The sequence below is a fragment of the Manduca sexta genome, unplaced genomic scaffold (assembly GCF_014839805.1).
Source record: "Manduca sexta isolate Smith_Timp_Sample1 unplaced genomic scaffold, JHU_Msex_v1.0 HiC_scaffold_3116, whole genome shotgun sequence".
Classification (NCBI taxonomy): Eukaryota; Metazoa; Arthropoda; class Insecta; order Lepidoptera; family Sphingidae; genus Manduca; species Manduca sexta.
The window spans coordinates 1-16,127 of record NW_023594149.1 but is presented as its reverse complement, the minus strand read 5'-3'; the positions used below and the strand labels follow the sequence as shown (position 1 = coordinate 16,127).

At 41.0% G+C, this 16,127-nt stretch overlaps 3 protein-coding genes across 3 annotated transcripts; 2 read left to right on the top strand and 1 right to left on the bottom strand.

The window, feature by feature from the left end:
• Positions 1-532: 532 nt before the first annotated feature.
• Positions 533-7,548, top strand: LOC119192747 (histone-lysine N-methyltransferase EHMT1-like; the record flags this gene model as incomplete). Its single annotated transcript, XM_037446513.1, has 17 exons — positions 533-645; positions 937-1,017; positions 1,270-1,391; positions 1,770-1,969; positions 2,476-2,681; positions 3,078-3,286; positions 3,613-3,789; positions 3,909-4,129; positions 4,377-4,540; positions 4,647-4,808; positions 4,990-5,053; positions 5,148-5,281; positions 5,593-5,737; positions 5,886-6,056; positions 6,213-6,449; positions 6,814-6,998; positions 7,302-7,548. Coding segments are annotated over 17 exons (2,706 nt in total), but the record flags the coding sequence as incomplete, so codon positions are not given.
• Positions 7,549-8,205: 657 nt separating this feature from the next.
• Positions 8,206-13,719, top strand: LOC115449654 (dual specificity protein kinase TTK). Its single transcript, XM_037446514.1, is given in 7 exon segments — positions 8,206-9,245; positions 10,011-10,032; positions 10,035-10,155; positions 10,517-10,677; positions 10,898-11,115; positions 11,328-11,475; positions 11,672-13,719. Coding segments are annotated over 7 exon segments (1,755 nt in total). The 5' UTR covers positions 8,206-8,357; the 3' UTR covers positions 11,869-13,719.
• Positions 13,720-14,858: 1,139 nt separating this feature from the next.
• Positions 14,859-16,101, bottom strand: LOC119192748 (spectrin alpha chain-like; the record flags this gene model as incomplete). Its single annotated transcript, XM_037446515.1, has 4 exons — positions 14,859-15,042; positions 15,293-15,462; positions 15,691-15,861; positions 15,951-16,101. Coding segments are annotated over 4 exons (621 nt in total), but the record flags the coding sequence as incomplete, so codon positions are not given.
• Between the last annotated feature and the right edge of the window lie 26 nt (positions 16,102-16,127).

The following is a 16,127-nucleotide window of genomic DNA, read 5'->3' as shown; positions in this document are numbered from 1 at the left end:
TTATATCCCTTTCACGGAATAGGCGCCTTCTCAATTCGACTGGGGAGGTCCGCTTGTGGAAGGCCAGCCGAACCTCGATTCGCTACCGCAATTGGAAATACAATTCACACTACCTTAATTGATGTAAAAGTTATGTAGAATATAATCAATAGTTGCTGGTTGTAGCACATGTAGAGAAAATCGCACCGCAGCAGTAGATTTGTTGACCGGAACTGCGCAATTAGCTCCACGTGTACAGATCTCGAAGGACCAAAAAGATGTATGGTGTGTACCACACAGTCTTTTAATGTTGTTGAGGTTGAGTTGAAGTCAAAGACGACCACTTGATGATCACGTTGTTTATTTGAGTTCACAAAAGTTGTTTGTTAAAAATAGTTAAAATGTAGGTAATGTTGATTGCACGATGGCGTTAGGTGAACTGATGCGAATACATTGATATAATAAAAATGACATAGTGACGTAAAATGCTGACTCGCCCGTGCAACTATAGGTACACGGCGAGTTACAATGTGCGGTTTGTATAGCATAAACCGTACAACTTTTATTTAGCAATAAAGAAGAGAAAAATAAATTACTATACAGGATACCGCGGCGGCGTTCGTCGCGACGTGCAGCCGGTCTCACTCCCGGGGAAACCAGTGAACAGTAAGTTATTACACATGAAATATTGAAACTCTAACAAAATCATGCAACACTAAATTGTAAAAAATTGTGAGAAAGAAACAGATTTATAGAAAAAAATACTGCATACTCAAAGTGTAAATATAAGGCGATAAGGCCTAAATTAATAGATTTTTTTTTTTATGAATTGGAAGAAGATTTTTTGTAGTGCAAAAATAAAAATGACGACATTTATAGTTATTTACTTATTTTAATATATTTTTTTAAATGTATCAAGTGTGTTGATTGAATTGTATGGATAATTTGCTCCTGCAGCAACACTCGTCAGAAGCGCAAGAGTGTTCGCTCGAACCCAGGTGAGGAGGCGCATTCCGACGCCGAACACGAAGAGGACAGGTAGGATACAATTATAGTGTTGTATTGATGTTTTTGGTTGAACGGATTACTTTGATAACATTTTTGGAAACAGTTTCTTTTTTATTTTCCAAATGAACAGGTTGTGGTTTAAAGTTTATTTAACTGGTTGTTTTTAAACCACATAAACAATATGTAAAGGTTCAATAATCTGTTTAAAAGTGCTTTAACATTTTTTTTTCATCATAAAATCTGAAACATCCTGTATAAATAATATCATAATTTGGTGTGCAGTAACCCCGCGGGTGGTGACGAGGGGTCCGAGGCGGCGTGCCCCACCGACGAGTCGACGGTGGTGGCCACCTGCTACTGCGAGGCGCCCAGCAACGTGTACGCGGCTCCTGGAGACCTCGCAGGTGATTCTCACTTATAGACAGAATTCTTGCTCATGGTATTAAATTATCTCCATTATCTCACTAGTATATAAAAAAAATATTTTGGCGTGAAATAGATAAAACGCGCTTCATGCACACACTGAAAATAAATACATTCAGTTTTAATGACTGGTCTCATTTGTATATTTAAACTGAAAAGCTCCCATATTGATATTGCTAAGTAGTTTCCTGATTTTAGATGTGATCTCATATTGGCATCTAGGCTTTTTTGATGATGTGACAATTTAAATATGCAACCATTATTTCAAGTACATATATGATGTATTTTTATAAAAGTATGGACTAGGGTTAGATGTATTCCTTGCAGATGATAATATGATTCCTGGTCGTGTTGTGCAGAGCCGGTGTTCTGCCAGGCGGTGGAGACGTCGGAGGGCGCGCGCGTGGGGTGCTCGCACGGGGCGCGGCGCGCGGCGCGCGGGGCGCTGGCGCCGCTGCTGCGCGCCGGGCCCCGCGCGCCCCTGCTCGTCTGCGCACTGCACGCCGCGCAGCTGCGCAGGCACATGTGCTGCCCCGCCTGCGGACTCTTCTGCACGCAGGTGACATGCACTGCCAGCCATATTAAGAGTATTAAAGAGCGGATGAATTATGCAAAATATTACGAGATCAAACATTAATTATTACGTTATGTGAAGAGAATTAATTATTTTTTATTGCTGTCTAGGCGTTAAAATTTTTAAATAGCTAATAAAAAATGAATGCCGCTTATGAATATTGATACCAAAAATAGTAAGTTCGAGGAGATCCCAAAACGCAATAGCCCCATAGAATGTAGCAAAACAAAGCGACTCGTAAGTTGATATCGTGTTGTATTAGTCTCTCAACCAATCCCAATAAAAGACACGAGTTGTGTCTTGCTTTTGCCATATTCTAAGCTTATAGATAAGCCAGTGGCAATTTTTATGAACCTAGCAATATCAAAAAGTACAATCAGGCTCATAAATACTTTAAACAAAGCTAGTTGCAATAAGTTACACTATTAAAATAATTTTGCAATAAAAATGAACTCCTAGATTAACTTAGATAACATTCCACATGTTCCCAGGGCATATTTTACCAGTGCTCCAAAGGCCATTTATTCCACCTGGAGTGCGGGCTGCCATACAACGACGCGAAGGTGCGGCCCGGCTGTCCGCACTGCGGCGTGTACTCGTACAGGTGGCAGCCGGCCAACAGGGACTGCTACAAGGTCCAGTTGCAGATGAAGTGCAGCAATAAGAGGATATTCCTGCCTGACCAGAGAGAACAGTGGTATATTTATATAGCTATATACAGGGTGACCTGGAATTAGAAAACTGCTTTGGAGGCGCCAGTTTGCTGTTTTTATTTTAAAGTTAATATCATAAGAAATTTGTTCAGTATTTTATGATAACATGACAGTTTTTTATTTTCCTGACAAGGCTGTAGATTTTTGTAGCACAAAATAACTAGATGAGCAAGTCTGTGTTAAATAACAAATCATACTTGAGGTGTTATCTATCCTTAAATTTTGCATGGCACAATGTTAAATGTTTAGACTAGTCACAATGCCCCTGATTCTCTGATTGGTTGGAAATTACCAATTGTTTTGCCACTAGATTGCCCTGTAGAAGTTGTAATTTATTTTCTAATGATAGTGAAATAACAATTCTATTGTTTTTCATTCAGCACCCCGGCATACTTGAGTTTCTCTACACTATCACCCTCACAACTGGACACAACTCCAGTTATCCCAGAGGATCTGTTGCCGCCAACCCCACTGAACCTGGAATTGTTGTGCAAGAAGCGAGAAGGGCCAGAAGATGAAGACTCTGCAAGGAAGTTGTGCGATGCTATCTTAGCTGGAGAGAGCTTAGAGGAACTTATACCTAAGATTGGTAAGTTGTTATAATAGAAATATACTAGAGTACCTTTATTTAATCATTCATTTATTTAATATTAAAAATATTGTGCTACCATGAAATTGTCTATGTAAATTTAATAATGTTTTATCTGAATAAAGGGCTCATTTATATGTAATTATACAATAATTATAATATTGTTTTGTAAACAGAATAGTCATAGAATAATCTGAAATAGTTCTGTGTGTGACTTACATATAGATTTTAGTTATGTTAAAATTTTACATTTGTTTTGTAAAAATTTTGTAAATGATATTCTACTATGACATGCGAGGTTAATAAGTGAGTACATGTGTGTGCAGTGTCGTGCTCGGCGCTGTCGGCGGCGGTGTGGACGGCGAGCGGCGCGCGCGGCTCGTGTGCGCACGCGGCGGCGGCGCGCGGCCACGTGCGCGCGCTGCACGCGCTGCGGCTCGCCGGCGCCGCGCTCGACACCGCCGACACCAACATGCGCACGCCGCTCATGCACGCCGTCCTGGGTATACATCATTACATCCACGAACACGCGACACACTACTTTACCTTATCAAATTATTTATATACTGTGCAACAAATGTAATATCAAATTGTGATTAATATGTAGTATTTCTCACAACAGAACTTGGTGACAAAGATAAAAAAGGCAAAGAAAAACTCAAACCAAGCCCACATAAAGATAACCCTGAGGAAATAGAGATGGATGTGGACGGAGAGGGGGAAGGAGAAAAAGAGGACAAGACTGATGATACGAGTGATGTGGAGACTGACCCGGTGAAGGATGAAGACCTCATCAAAGTGATCCGGTACTTGGTGGCCGCTGGGTGCGATGTCAATCTCGCGGTAAGCTGTTCCTACGTTAGAAGAGTATGGTAGTGGAATATAGTCCTCTGTAGTAAAGTTTTGTGAGTATGGATGCATATATTTCCGCGGAATCGCATCCCTCGTGTAATAGAAGGATGCAGGTTCGTGCGATTATCAGGTTATGTGCATGCGGTGCTTCAGTTATGAATACAGTGGTAGGGATGTGGGCGGCGTAGGTGGATGTAGTAGCGTTCTGTATAATAGCATCTTTGGTGAAATGTCGTAGGACCTGGAAGGCATGACGGCGCTGCACATGGCGGCGCAGCGCGGCGCGGCGGAGGCGTGCAGCGCGCTGGCGGCCGCGCCCGACGCCGCGCTCGACGCGCGCGACGCGGGCGGCTGGACGCCGCTCGTCTGGGCCGCCGAGAACGACCGCGCCGATGTCGTCAGGTACACACCACATTTCCATGCACTTGTTATTTACTCGACGTAGTCTCGACACAACTCGAGCAGGGTAGCCTTATGTGAACGACTCTCTATAGTAATTTGATTTTAGACTGCTGCTGTCCCGCGGAGCGGACGCGTCGTCGGTAGACGAGGAGGGCAACGCGGCGGTGCACTGGTGCGCGGCGGCGGGTGCTGCGCGTGCGCTGGTACAGTTGCTGCGCGCCGCACCGCACGCTGCACACGCACGCAACGCGCACGCCGACACGCCGCTGTACGTACTGCACCACATACACACCACGCAACCAATGCATCATATCTCGTCTATACACAACCGATTTACAAGTACAGAGACTAATGTTTATAAAACTCTTTCGGTCTATTATCCACTGCCAACTACATCATGAATTTGATTATTCATAACGAATTCATGCTTATTGAAATAAAATTTTTAGGCACGTTGCGGCGCGGCAAGGTCACTACGCCTGCGTCGTCATATTGCTGGCGCAGGGGGCTAGGGTAAGCATACAATATACTCATATTATTATTCAGCCACAGAATTATCATGTAAAGAGTAGTTGTTTTACATTAATTTATAATGTGTGTGACACAGACGGACGTGGAGAACTCTGCGGGTGAGTTGCCGGCGGACGTGTGCACGGGCGCATGTCACAGCGCCATCTCGCTCAACATGCAGATGACGCTCGCCATGGGCGGTCACGTGCCGCGCAGGAGGCTGCTGTGCAGGTAACACGTAACTGAATATTTTCTTGGTATTTTGAGTAGATTTATAGACTAACAGAAACAACAGTTAATTAACGCTCGCTTTCCTTATTTTGCCGTGGTTTGATACATTGTATGTCTATCTCGTGAGAACGAGTACCTATTCGTACATTAGTAGTATAGGTCTATACTAAACGATTAAATGAATGAAATATGTACGATCGTATACTACCATCTGCGTAGTGTGCCTCATGTTACTGAGATTAAGACATCTCATTTTTCAAAAAAAAATATTTTTTTTAAACCAGTAATAATATATTTATTGTGATCGTTAGTGACATCTCGAACGGTCGCGAGGCGTTCCCGATCCCGTGCGTGAACGAGGTCGACGACGAGCCGGCGCCGGACGAGTTCACGTACGTGACGCAACACGTCATGCCGCACCATCTGCACATCGACGACACCGTAGAGACGTTGCAGGTGAGACCCTATTCATCTGTCACCCAATGAATGTCGTTAATTTCTCATATGGGAATTTAACACATTTTTTTAGTCTTAATTTTATAACAGCACAAAAAATAAAATAATAATCTTAAAACTGAAATAATGGTACTTTTATTCTTCTCAGGGCTGTGAGTGCAAAGGCGGCGACTGTTCAGCGGGTGCGGGCAGCGGCGAGTGCGCATGCGTCACGCTCAGTGTGCGGCGCTGGTACGCGCGCGGCCGTCTGCGCGCCGACTTCCCCTACCACGACCCGCCCATGTTGTTCGAGTGCAACCACACTTGCGCATGCAATCTGGTATACTGCTTAATACTATTTTTTATTGCTTATTGTGAAGTGAACATGAATCAAACAAACATGTTTAAATATTTACAAAGTATTATATGACATTGACATTATATATTAAGAAGACTGGGCCTACTTTTTATATTCGCAATATTAATGTACGTTCAGAAAAAGTGCGCGAACGCGGTGGTGACGCGCGCGCGGTCGCTGGGCGCGACGTTCGTGCACACGGAGGTGTTCCGCGCGGGCGGCGCGCGCGGGTGGGGGCTGCGAGCCACGCGGCGCGTCGCGCGCGGCTCGCCCGTGGCCGCCTACTGCGGGGAGCTGCTGCCCGCCGCCCGCGCCGACACGCGCGCCGCCGACCACTACATGTTCGCGCTCGACGTCAAGGACGACCTACTAGAGGTCAGTATTGTTTCACACAACTTAGCTTGTATGCGTGTTGTAACGCGGCTCGGCGCGAATCTGAGTCAGTGTAACAATTATTTCTATAAGAATATTATAAATGCGAATGTTTTGATGTTACTCAATTACGCCAGAATGGCTGAATGTATCTGGATGAAATTTGACACAGAGATAGATTATACTCTGGAATAGCAAATAGACAATTTTTTATCCCAAGAAAATATAAAGCGCGACTTATATCTCTGATTTTATCCGCAAGAATGTTTTTTACCTCAAAATACTCGATATCGATTTTGTGATCACAATCGAATTTACTCGTTGCTAAATTCATGTTTATGACATTGTATATTTAAATATTTTGCAGCAATGCGTAGACAAGACGCAGCTGTGCGTGGACGCAGCGGTGTACGGCAGCGCGGCGCGGTTCATGAACCACAGCTGCCGGCCCAACGTGGCGCCGGTGCGCGTGTTCACCGCCTGCCGCGACCTGCGGCTGCCCGTCGTCACGCTCTTCGCCACCAAGGACGTGCAGCCCGGGGACGAGCTCACGTGAGATATACAAAAGTTTTCCTTTAAGGCACATTGTAGCTACTGTTGCTGCATTATGTTCTCAGATGATGAGCGCCGTGCTTCATAATTCAGAGTGTTTCTGGATAGACACTGGAAACTCACATTAATTATGGGTGATTGTATTATACACCATCAAGCGAACAACTTTCTCTTCTTTTCTCGTTGTATGGAAAATACTTGCTTATTATAGTAACTATAACTCCTCAGCTGTAAATGACTAAAAAAATCATAGTACATAACATAGTCACTGTGTTTTGAATGCTCAATTACCTCTGTCCCCAGGTTTGACTATGGCGATAAGTTCTGGTCGGTGAAATCCAAGTGGATGAAGTGCGAGTGCGGAGCGCCCACCTGCAGGTATCCAGTGAAGGCAGATTCGGAAGAAGCAGAGACTTAATCACAATACGCGTCGGAAGTGATTTCGAACATATATTAACGAATTATAAATCGTGTAATAATGATTTTGTAGATATTTATTTACAATAGTACTATGCAATCAAGAACATAATAAATCATTTTCCTTTCTTTATATGTGAGTTATGATAATTATTTAATTACTTTGTGCTTTTTATTTTGTGTCTTCCTACATTCCTTATTCCTTAGTTATAACACGTAGTATCATGATTATTTCTGATGTGTGTCCATGTCGTTTTGGAACTCGACCGATCGTTAACCGCCCGTGTTGCGATAATCGTCAGCCAAGATTGCGGATAGTTGTAACCGCGACGGTTGCAAATCGCACACATCTCCAGTTGTCGCGAGTTTGGAAATAAAGCTAAGAACTCACGAAGGGGATTTTAGCAGCACTCGCCGCGGTCAAAAAACAGCTGTTTCATTTTTGTATAACTAGCTTAGTTACATATTGATCTAAGGAATCAACAACCCCTCAGTGGTCTATAATATTCCAAAATAATATTATAGACAAGTGAAGTATATAACTAAGTGTGGTTTTAATACATATAGTAACCCAAAGCGGTTAGTTTACTCCATTCCTTTCTAAAGTCACCACTTTATATAAAAAGAGTAATAAAATACTAACACGTTCCATGTGTCTAATCTAGCAAAAAAGTTAAACGGACAGAGTAATATATATTTTATATAAATAATTTCGTAGTATTGCTTTTAATCATTTTTACATATGGCAACAAAAATAAACGTGCGAAAGGACTTGTACCCAGATTCCATATTTATTGCAAAGCTTAAATTTAATTGTCAAATATTTAAAAGTTTTCAACGGCTGTGTTTTGAAAGTTATTTGTGAAAAAATGCAATATTGCCTAGAATGTCGTAAATAATTTATTCCAAAGTGTATTTAATTATACGTATAGTTGTATTTGAATGTGTAAACCAGTGATCAAAATGAGTGGCAATACGGAATCCACGTCCAACAGTATAAAATTTGCGCCTGTTCCCATGGCTGCGCTTCTTGCCAATTTGATGCCGTTACAGAAGCAATCGGACACTCCTGAGTCTAGTTTTTGTTATTCCGACGATAGTGATGATTCTACAAGTGACACAGTGGCTAAAAAACCGACCGCAGCGCCAACAGTCAACAGGGACTTTCTTACACCTGTCGTGAAATCTCAACCCAAAAATAACAAACCGTTCATTTCTGAGAAGAAATTGACTTCAATAAATGACGACAAAGAGAACTGTAATGCTAATTGGTCGTCCTGCTTGACGTATCCTAACAAAGATAGCCGGATATCGCAGAGCGCTATCAAAAGCTTGCCACACCCGAGTTCAGAGGTGAAACGACGGAACGCACTAACGCCTCACGACAACAATGCTAAAAACGTTATCAGTGGGCCCAAAAAGACGCCGGAGATGGCTAAAACGCAGAGCAGTGCGCAGAAGACGAAGTCCTCGACACCTTTGATAAAACCTGGTATAAGGAGGTTCACGCCAGGCTCGGCGCGGAAAAGTAACAAGAAGACACCGCAGAAGAGCGCGAGCCAGAACAGAGACAAGGTGCGGTGTGAGCTGTTCACGCAGAAACAGAAAGAAGAGGTTCGGTGTCCCCCTCCACAGACTGTTAGTGCTCCAGTTCCTGAGACGCCCATGAACAGGAAAGCTATGCCGGCGTCATACGCCGCAACGCCATCGTACCCGCAGGGTGTTGTGGGGAACAGCTCTAAGATATTGTTCAAGACTTTAAGCATTAAAGACAAGAAGTACATGTTTATTAAGAAACTAGGCACCGGTGGCTCTAGTGAAGTTTATAAGGTAGGTTCAAATATACAATAAAGTGTATCGTAATTTAGCTTCTTCAACCTGTCCGTGTAAGGTTTGATTCTTAGGGCAAAGATAGTCTATAGCATCTTGGTCTCAAGAGCTAATGTAGTTTGCTATGAAGTAGTTAGAATGATTATCAGAATTATAGCAGTAGTTTCAGAAGCTTGCATATTCCTAAAAATAAAAAGTAAATTCTTGAGTATGTGGACAAGACAATACTATCAACAAAATATTTAATAATATATCCTTTTTGGTAAGGCCAGTTATATCTATATAATTTGAATTTAAGTCATGAAATATAATAAAAAATATTTTTTAAATTTAAAAGATGTCTGTTTACGTTTTAACATGAAGCTGTATCAAAAATTTTTCAGGCATTTTCTAACAATACAAATACAAATCATATGGATTTTGGGCAGGATTTGTTTTTTATATTATGAATAGGGAATTTGAATTAATGGTCTAAGACTCTAAAGGCCATAGGAATTATTTACTAAACAATAACTTCTCTCTTAATATAGAAAGGCATCACTGTTGTCCATAATATAGTAAAAGTGTAATAAGAGAATGAAACATAAAACAGCATCAGTTTTATCAACAATCTTTTTATTTATATGCTCACATTGAACATTATGTATTTATTATTTTATTTTATTTATAAGTAAACACAATTTATTGTTCTTATATACTAAAAAAATGCCCTACAAAACTACTTGTGCAGTTTGTTTGCAGGAAATTAATGATGTATTTCTGCAGGTTTTGGAAGTAGGCAGTTCCTGCGGTATGCTGTGAAGTGTGTGAACCTTGCTACTGACCAGGAGTTGGCACAGGGCTACATCAACGAAGTGCGCCTGCTCCGCGAGCTGCAGAACTCAGACAGGGTCATCAGGCTTTATGACTAGTGAGTTAGATACATAGTTTCAAAATATGATGTAATATTTTTTTGCAGTGATAAATTCAAAACTATGAATTTTAACGCAGTTATTTATATTATTATTTTCTTCTGTTGTTTCAAAGACTTTGCAGCCTTTATGGTCATTGGTCACAAGACTGACTTATTCAACATTCACTTAAACATAAGAAATCAATAATACATTTGTTATTTTTTTTAATCCAACAAGACGAAACAACAACATAACAAATAGGTTTGGTTATAAATTCAAGTCCAATAAGCCACAAGCCAATGAGATATTGTTTGATATTTGTGTTATAATTGCTACATGAACACAAAATTCTAATTTATCTATTATGTCTTGGTGTAGTGAATACGAGCGCACGAATCAGTTCTTGCGTATGGTGCTGGAGGTGGGCGAGACGGACCTGTCATCCTTCCTAAAGGCGCGCGGCGCCGGACTGCCGCCCGCGCTTGTGCTGCACTACTGGGAGGAGATGCTGCACGCCGTGCATTATATACACGAACATGGTGAACATCCACTTTGTACAATAAATAACAAAACAATTGTGCTGACTTTTATTTTTGGGATAAAATTTCCTATCAAACAGGAGTCTATATAGGCACTATGGAATCAAATGCTTAAAAGCATGTAAAATAATAATCACCTGTTTTGTTAAACATATTGGAAAGTCAATAACGGCAATCGTGACGGGAGGATGTGTGTAGTTGATTAATAATTTATTTGCAGGTGTAATCCATGCGGATCTGAAACCAGCGAACTTTCTTCTGGTGGCGGGGCGGCTGAAGCTCATAGACTTCGGCATTGCGTCCGCGATCAGCGGCGACGCGACGAGCGTGGTGCGCGCGCAGGCGACGGGCACGTACTCCTACATCAGCCCTGAGGCGCTCATGGGCGGCGCCGGCGGCTACGGCGTCTCCGCTGCTGACGGCACGGCGCCTATTAAGGTACTATTACTTTGCGTAGCCTTAGAATGTACCAAAACATTGTCTTTTAATAATTTTCTGAACTCTTATTACATTCACTTCCAAATTATAAAACAAAGTTAAACATGTTTGAATTGTTTGCAAACATTAAACCTTTCCTCTCACACTCGTATTAGTATAAATCAGCGGGTCATGATCTATATATAGCTATAATGTGAATATTTTTCTTGCAGATCTCGTTCCGTTCGGATGTGTGGTCATTGGGCTGCATCCTGTACAGCATGGTGTATGGGCGCACGCCCTTCGGCCACATACCCAACCTGGCAAAGCTGGCCGCCATACTTGACCCTAACCATCGAATCGATTACCCGCCCGTGGAGCGTGAGTATTGTTTATATTTATTAATTACTGAAGTGAATATACCTATTTTCATAATAATTATTATTTATTTTATATCAATATAACGAGCGCCTTAATACATGTTGAAATGGAGAGATTTTCATCATTTATGTGGTGGTATTATTGAGTGGTTTATGCAGTTTTATTGTTAATATTGTACATAGTATGTGTTCCGCAGACCTCCCTCCGTCACTGATCGCGGTGCTGAAGTGGTGTCTGACATATAACGCGCGGGCGCGGCCGTCGGTGCGCGAGCTGCTGTCGGTGCCGTACCTGCAGCCGCCGCGCGCGCCGCTCCCCACCGCGCTGCTCGACAAGCTGCAGCCACTCGTCACGCCGCAGGAGTTCCGCTTGCTCCAGCGTGCACAAGTCTAGTGCTCAACCAGTGTTGAACAGTTCCGAATCTTCTACAAGTGATAATCAAGTGTGATTAACAAAGGTGATGTCTTTTTGTTAAAGCAAGACTCTTATGTTGGGTCTCATTATTTTGTAATGTTCTGCCAAGCAGCAGTGGTATGAAGACTGAAGCGTTACAACTTGAAATGTATTAAAGCTAGTGTAATTACTTGAATTTATGAAACTTAACATCTGGAATCGCCTTAAAAGTAATTAACATGTTATCTTGTCCTGCAATGAAGTTTTCTCTCCTAAATAAAATGTTGACCAAATTGTACTTATAGTTGTGGTACAGCATTAGGTGAAGGTTATTGTAATTTGTTGGTGATCGTATATCTACAGAAGCAACTGCTAAGTTATCTCTGGGCAGTGGCGAGACTGTCACGCTGTATGTGCATGGTCTGACAACTGAAATCCAGCAGAAATCCATTGATGACTAATTTTACAGCATTTGTTAAAAGACAGCATAATGTCCCGCCACCACCCAGTCGGCACTCAGCTGAGTGTAGCAAGTCTTATGTAGATAATTATGGGTAGTTAAGAATTTGAATAATTCTTTGTAAATTTTGATTTTACATGTAAGTGGGACCAAAATTATAACTTAAGATTTTTGTTTAACACAATGACTGATTGAGACAGCCTTTGATAAGGTACACACCAGTTATGTGCTAGCCACACGCGCGTTGCACCCAAAAATACACGACTATAGCGTGAGCCGCAGTCATCGTGTTGATTTCGCATATATTACAAGGGCTGTAGACGACGTACTTTTATAGTCGTTAACGCTAATAGAAAGAGAAGAATACATTTTATTAGCGATAGCCATCGTAGAAAGACATCTTGGCCGCAGCGATATGCTACACTATCAAAAAATTATAAATATGCATTCAAACATATTTGATTGTAACAAAAGTTGTCTAAATTAATTATTTCTATGCAATAATTATTTAATTATAAAATAAGATAGTGCATTTATTAAATACTTGTAAATATTTCTAAAAAGAATAATTAGACATGGATGCATAAATATTTATATTACGGATATTTTTTGGCTAATAATAAATTGCTTTGCAATTGTTTTTGCATTAAAAGCAGAATGAAGTTTAATTGATGTATAAAGGCAAGATTTCAATTACAGTGGATACTGGATGGATTATCCAGACCTAATTTCGCAATTATCCGTATTGAAACTGCGAAAGAAACATAATTTTTTTTCATAATAGTAAACTATATTCCCTTGAGTACTATATACAACTTTTTAACCAGGAAATAGCCATCAATGCGGGTGGAGATGCCAGCAAAAGCTTATTATAAATAATTTATAATTATACAAAAAATCCTTTTCTTCTATTTAATTATCCGGATTTTTGATTATGCGAATGCTTTCCACAATAATTAGTGCAGTAAATCAAGTCTCTATGGTGTTCACTGTAAATATATTTATATTGGATTTTAGGGTAGTTATGATACCAAGTTCGACACAGCTTAGTTTGGTCTGCCCGCCCTCAAGCTTTAGGTTATTAGCTTTCCCATGTATACGAACTTTTTTTTAAATATGCGCGTTTTAATCGGACATATATGTGCCTAAAAATTTTAACCGACTATAATAGTGTGTTTATAGCGCGTTTCAAATGCATTTAATCAATCAGGCCGATCGTCATGTATATGTATAATAATTAATATTGCATATTTTGCAAATGATAATATATGTGCAATATTATTCAGAGATCACCTATAATTACTGAAAAATATAGGACATTATGTGTTGTCCATACTCGATCAAATATCGGATCTTAAATTTTGATATGTGGAATTGTAATATACAAAGGTAGTGTTTATAATGTTCCATTTTTGTGCTTAATTATGCAAACATAGCCTCCATAATTCGATATTGAAGTTAGACACCGTCTGATTTCAAGACATGACTAACTCAACCAATTACAGTTTATTATTGAACATTAGTGTTATACATGTATCAGAAATATATGATTTTAAATAAGTATAGTGTAATATAAACTGATGTAACTTGTAAATGTATGTATGAACATAATTTATTAAATTGACTAAAAAATAAACAAACTCGTTTAATTGAAATAAATATTTATTGAAAAGATTAATAAGAGTACAAAAATAAATAGAATGAGGCTACACGCGTTAGCTTAATTCTAGCAAAATCGAAATGCATAACACGAAAGCTGAGTCTGTGTCGTAATGAAACGGCAGCTTCGTATTTCTCTGCTACGCTCAGAGAAAAGGAATTCTAACCTTTACTTCCGTACCCGAAGATATAGCACCGGCACGTATCCTGGCATTGACGTCGTCTCCCCGTCGCATGCGCACGATTTAATTTTATGATATTTGGATGCGACGTCTTGTGTCATATCACGATTATGTAATTTAGTCTTGCTAGTTAAATTGTCTTATGTGGCAAATTAATATACTAATTATTTAAAAGGTAGATGTATTTTCTTTAGACGAACTATAAGTTACGTGCCGGTTCCTATACGAGACTACCCAAGTAGTCGGGCCGCCCAGACGCTCACGTTTCGCATGGAAACCACTAGCGGTCTGAGCAGACGCACCGACTCCAGCCGACCTCCCAACAATAGACTAAACTACAAACATTTAAGATGTGTATCAACCAGTCTATAATTTGGAATAGAGAAAGATATGAAGGCAAGCGTGAGGGCCTGAACCACGAGCGAGTCTCTGACTATACTGTTTTACAGTTTGCTATAGCAAATGCTAATGTCAAAAAGTACAAGTTATACGTAAATTAAGTCACGGATCTTTAGTTAGATGGTGCAGTTTATATTAAAATGTATATAAACGTAACGCAACGGGAAATTGTGACGTAAATTACACAGTAGTACGTTAACATCGCTTGAAACTCGCCCGTGCCCGTCCCGTGGGTGCGCTATCGTCCGCGCAGTACGCACGCAGGTGGGTGTTGCAATGAAAGAACCAAGTATGTTTTGTTATTTAATGCGTTAAATAAGGTACTGCGCGGGCGGTGCTGCGTGCTTAGTTCTGGAACAGCGTGTGGGTGAAGTCTATGTAGTCGAGAGCGTTGGGTATGGGTCGTTCCGTCTTCGGTTCCACGTAAGGTTTCATGCGAGCTACACAATAGTCCGCCATCTCCTTTGTCAGGTTCTGTAATAATAAAGGTATTATTAGGATGATATGAAATGTTCACTTATCTTGGACTAAGCAAATATTATGTTTCAATGAATAAAACATCAAACTATACTGTTTAAATAGTTCAACATATGCAGTATTGAATGAGCCATCCACCCAAATAGGGCTCACAGTTTCTTGTAACTTATCTAATTATACTTGTAGAAACTAGGATTTAAATGGAACTTTAGATTGTATCTATTTGCATAACGCGCGGTATACTAACAGCGTATAGCTCATCCTTGGTGACGTAGGCGCGGTCCTGGTGCGCGGTGATGGCGCGGAACGCGTTCTCGATCTCCTCCGATGAATGTACGTTCTCCGTCTCCTTGCTGATCATGAACGCCATGTACTCCTGCAGCGACACTTGCCCGTCGCGATTCGGATCCACCACATCTACGAGAAACGTATTTATTAAGACTATGGCGCAGACAGACTTTAATTCTTATAATCGAATTAGTAACTTCGGAAATCATTATTAGAGCTGGTTGTCTCAAAATGCAACCGTCTATTTCTATTACCAAAATACAGCCGTCAAAGTGTTGTGTGAAAGCTACTGTTTAAAGGGTATCAGCCAGTTTAGTACTGGTAATATCCAAGTTTTTAAAATGTTTGAATACTCACTGAGTATAGCCTCGAACTCGGGGTCGGGCTGCCCCTCCTCGACCATGGGCAGGTCGTAGCCGAGCGCGCGCAGGCACGACTTGAACTCGTGGTGGTTGAGACGACCGGAGCGGTCCTTGTCGAAGTGCTTGAACATCATCGAGAACTCCTTCAGAGCGTCCTCGCTCACACCTGTACACAGATAACAGTATTAGATATCGTACGGAAGTTTACGAAAATGGAGTAAATTTGTTGAAATTCAAGAATATTCTAGAACATACCCGAATGGTTTCTGGCTTGTATCTGCTGCTCGAGGTTATGCTGCATACGCATGGAGAGCTGGTCGAGCTGGTCCCACTGCTGCGCCAGCCCCACCGTGCTGTGCTCCGTGTATCTGTTGTCCAGGATCAGGTGCTCTTCTAGTGCGGCGCCTTAGAGATAACGTTAGAAATGAGTAT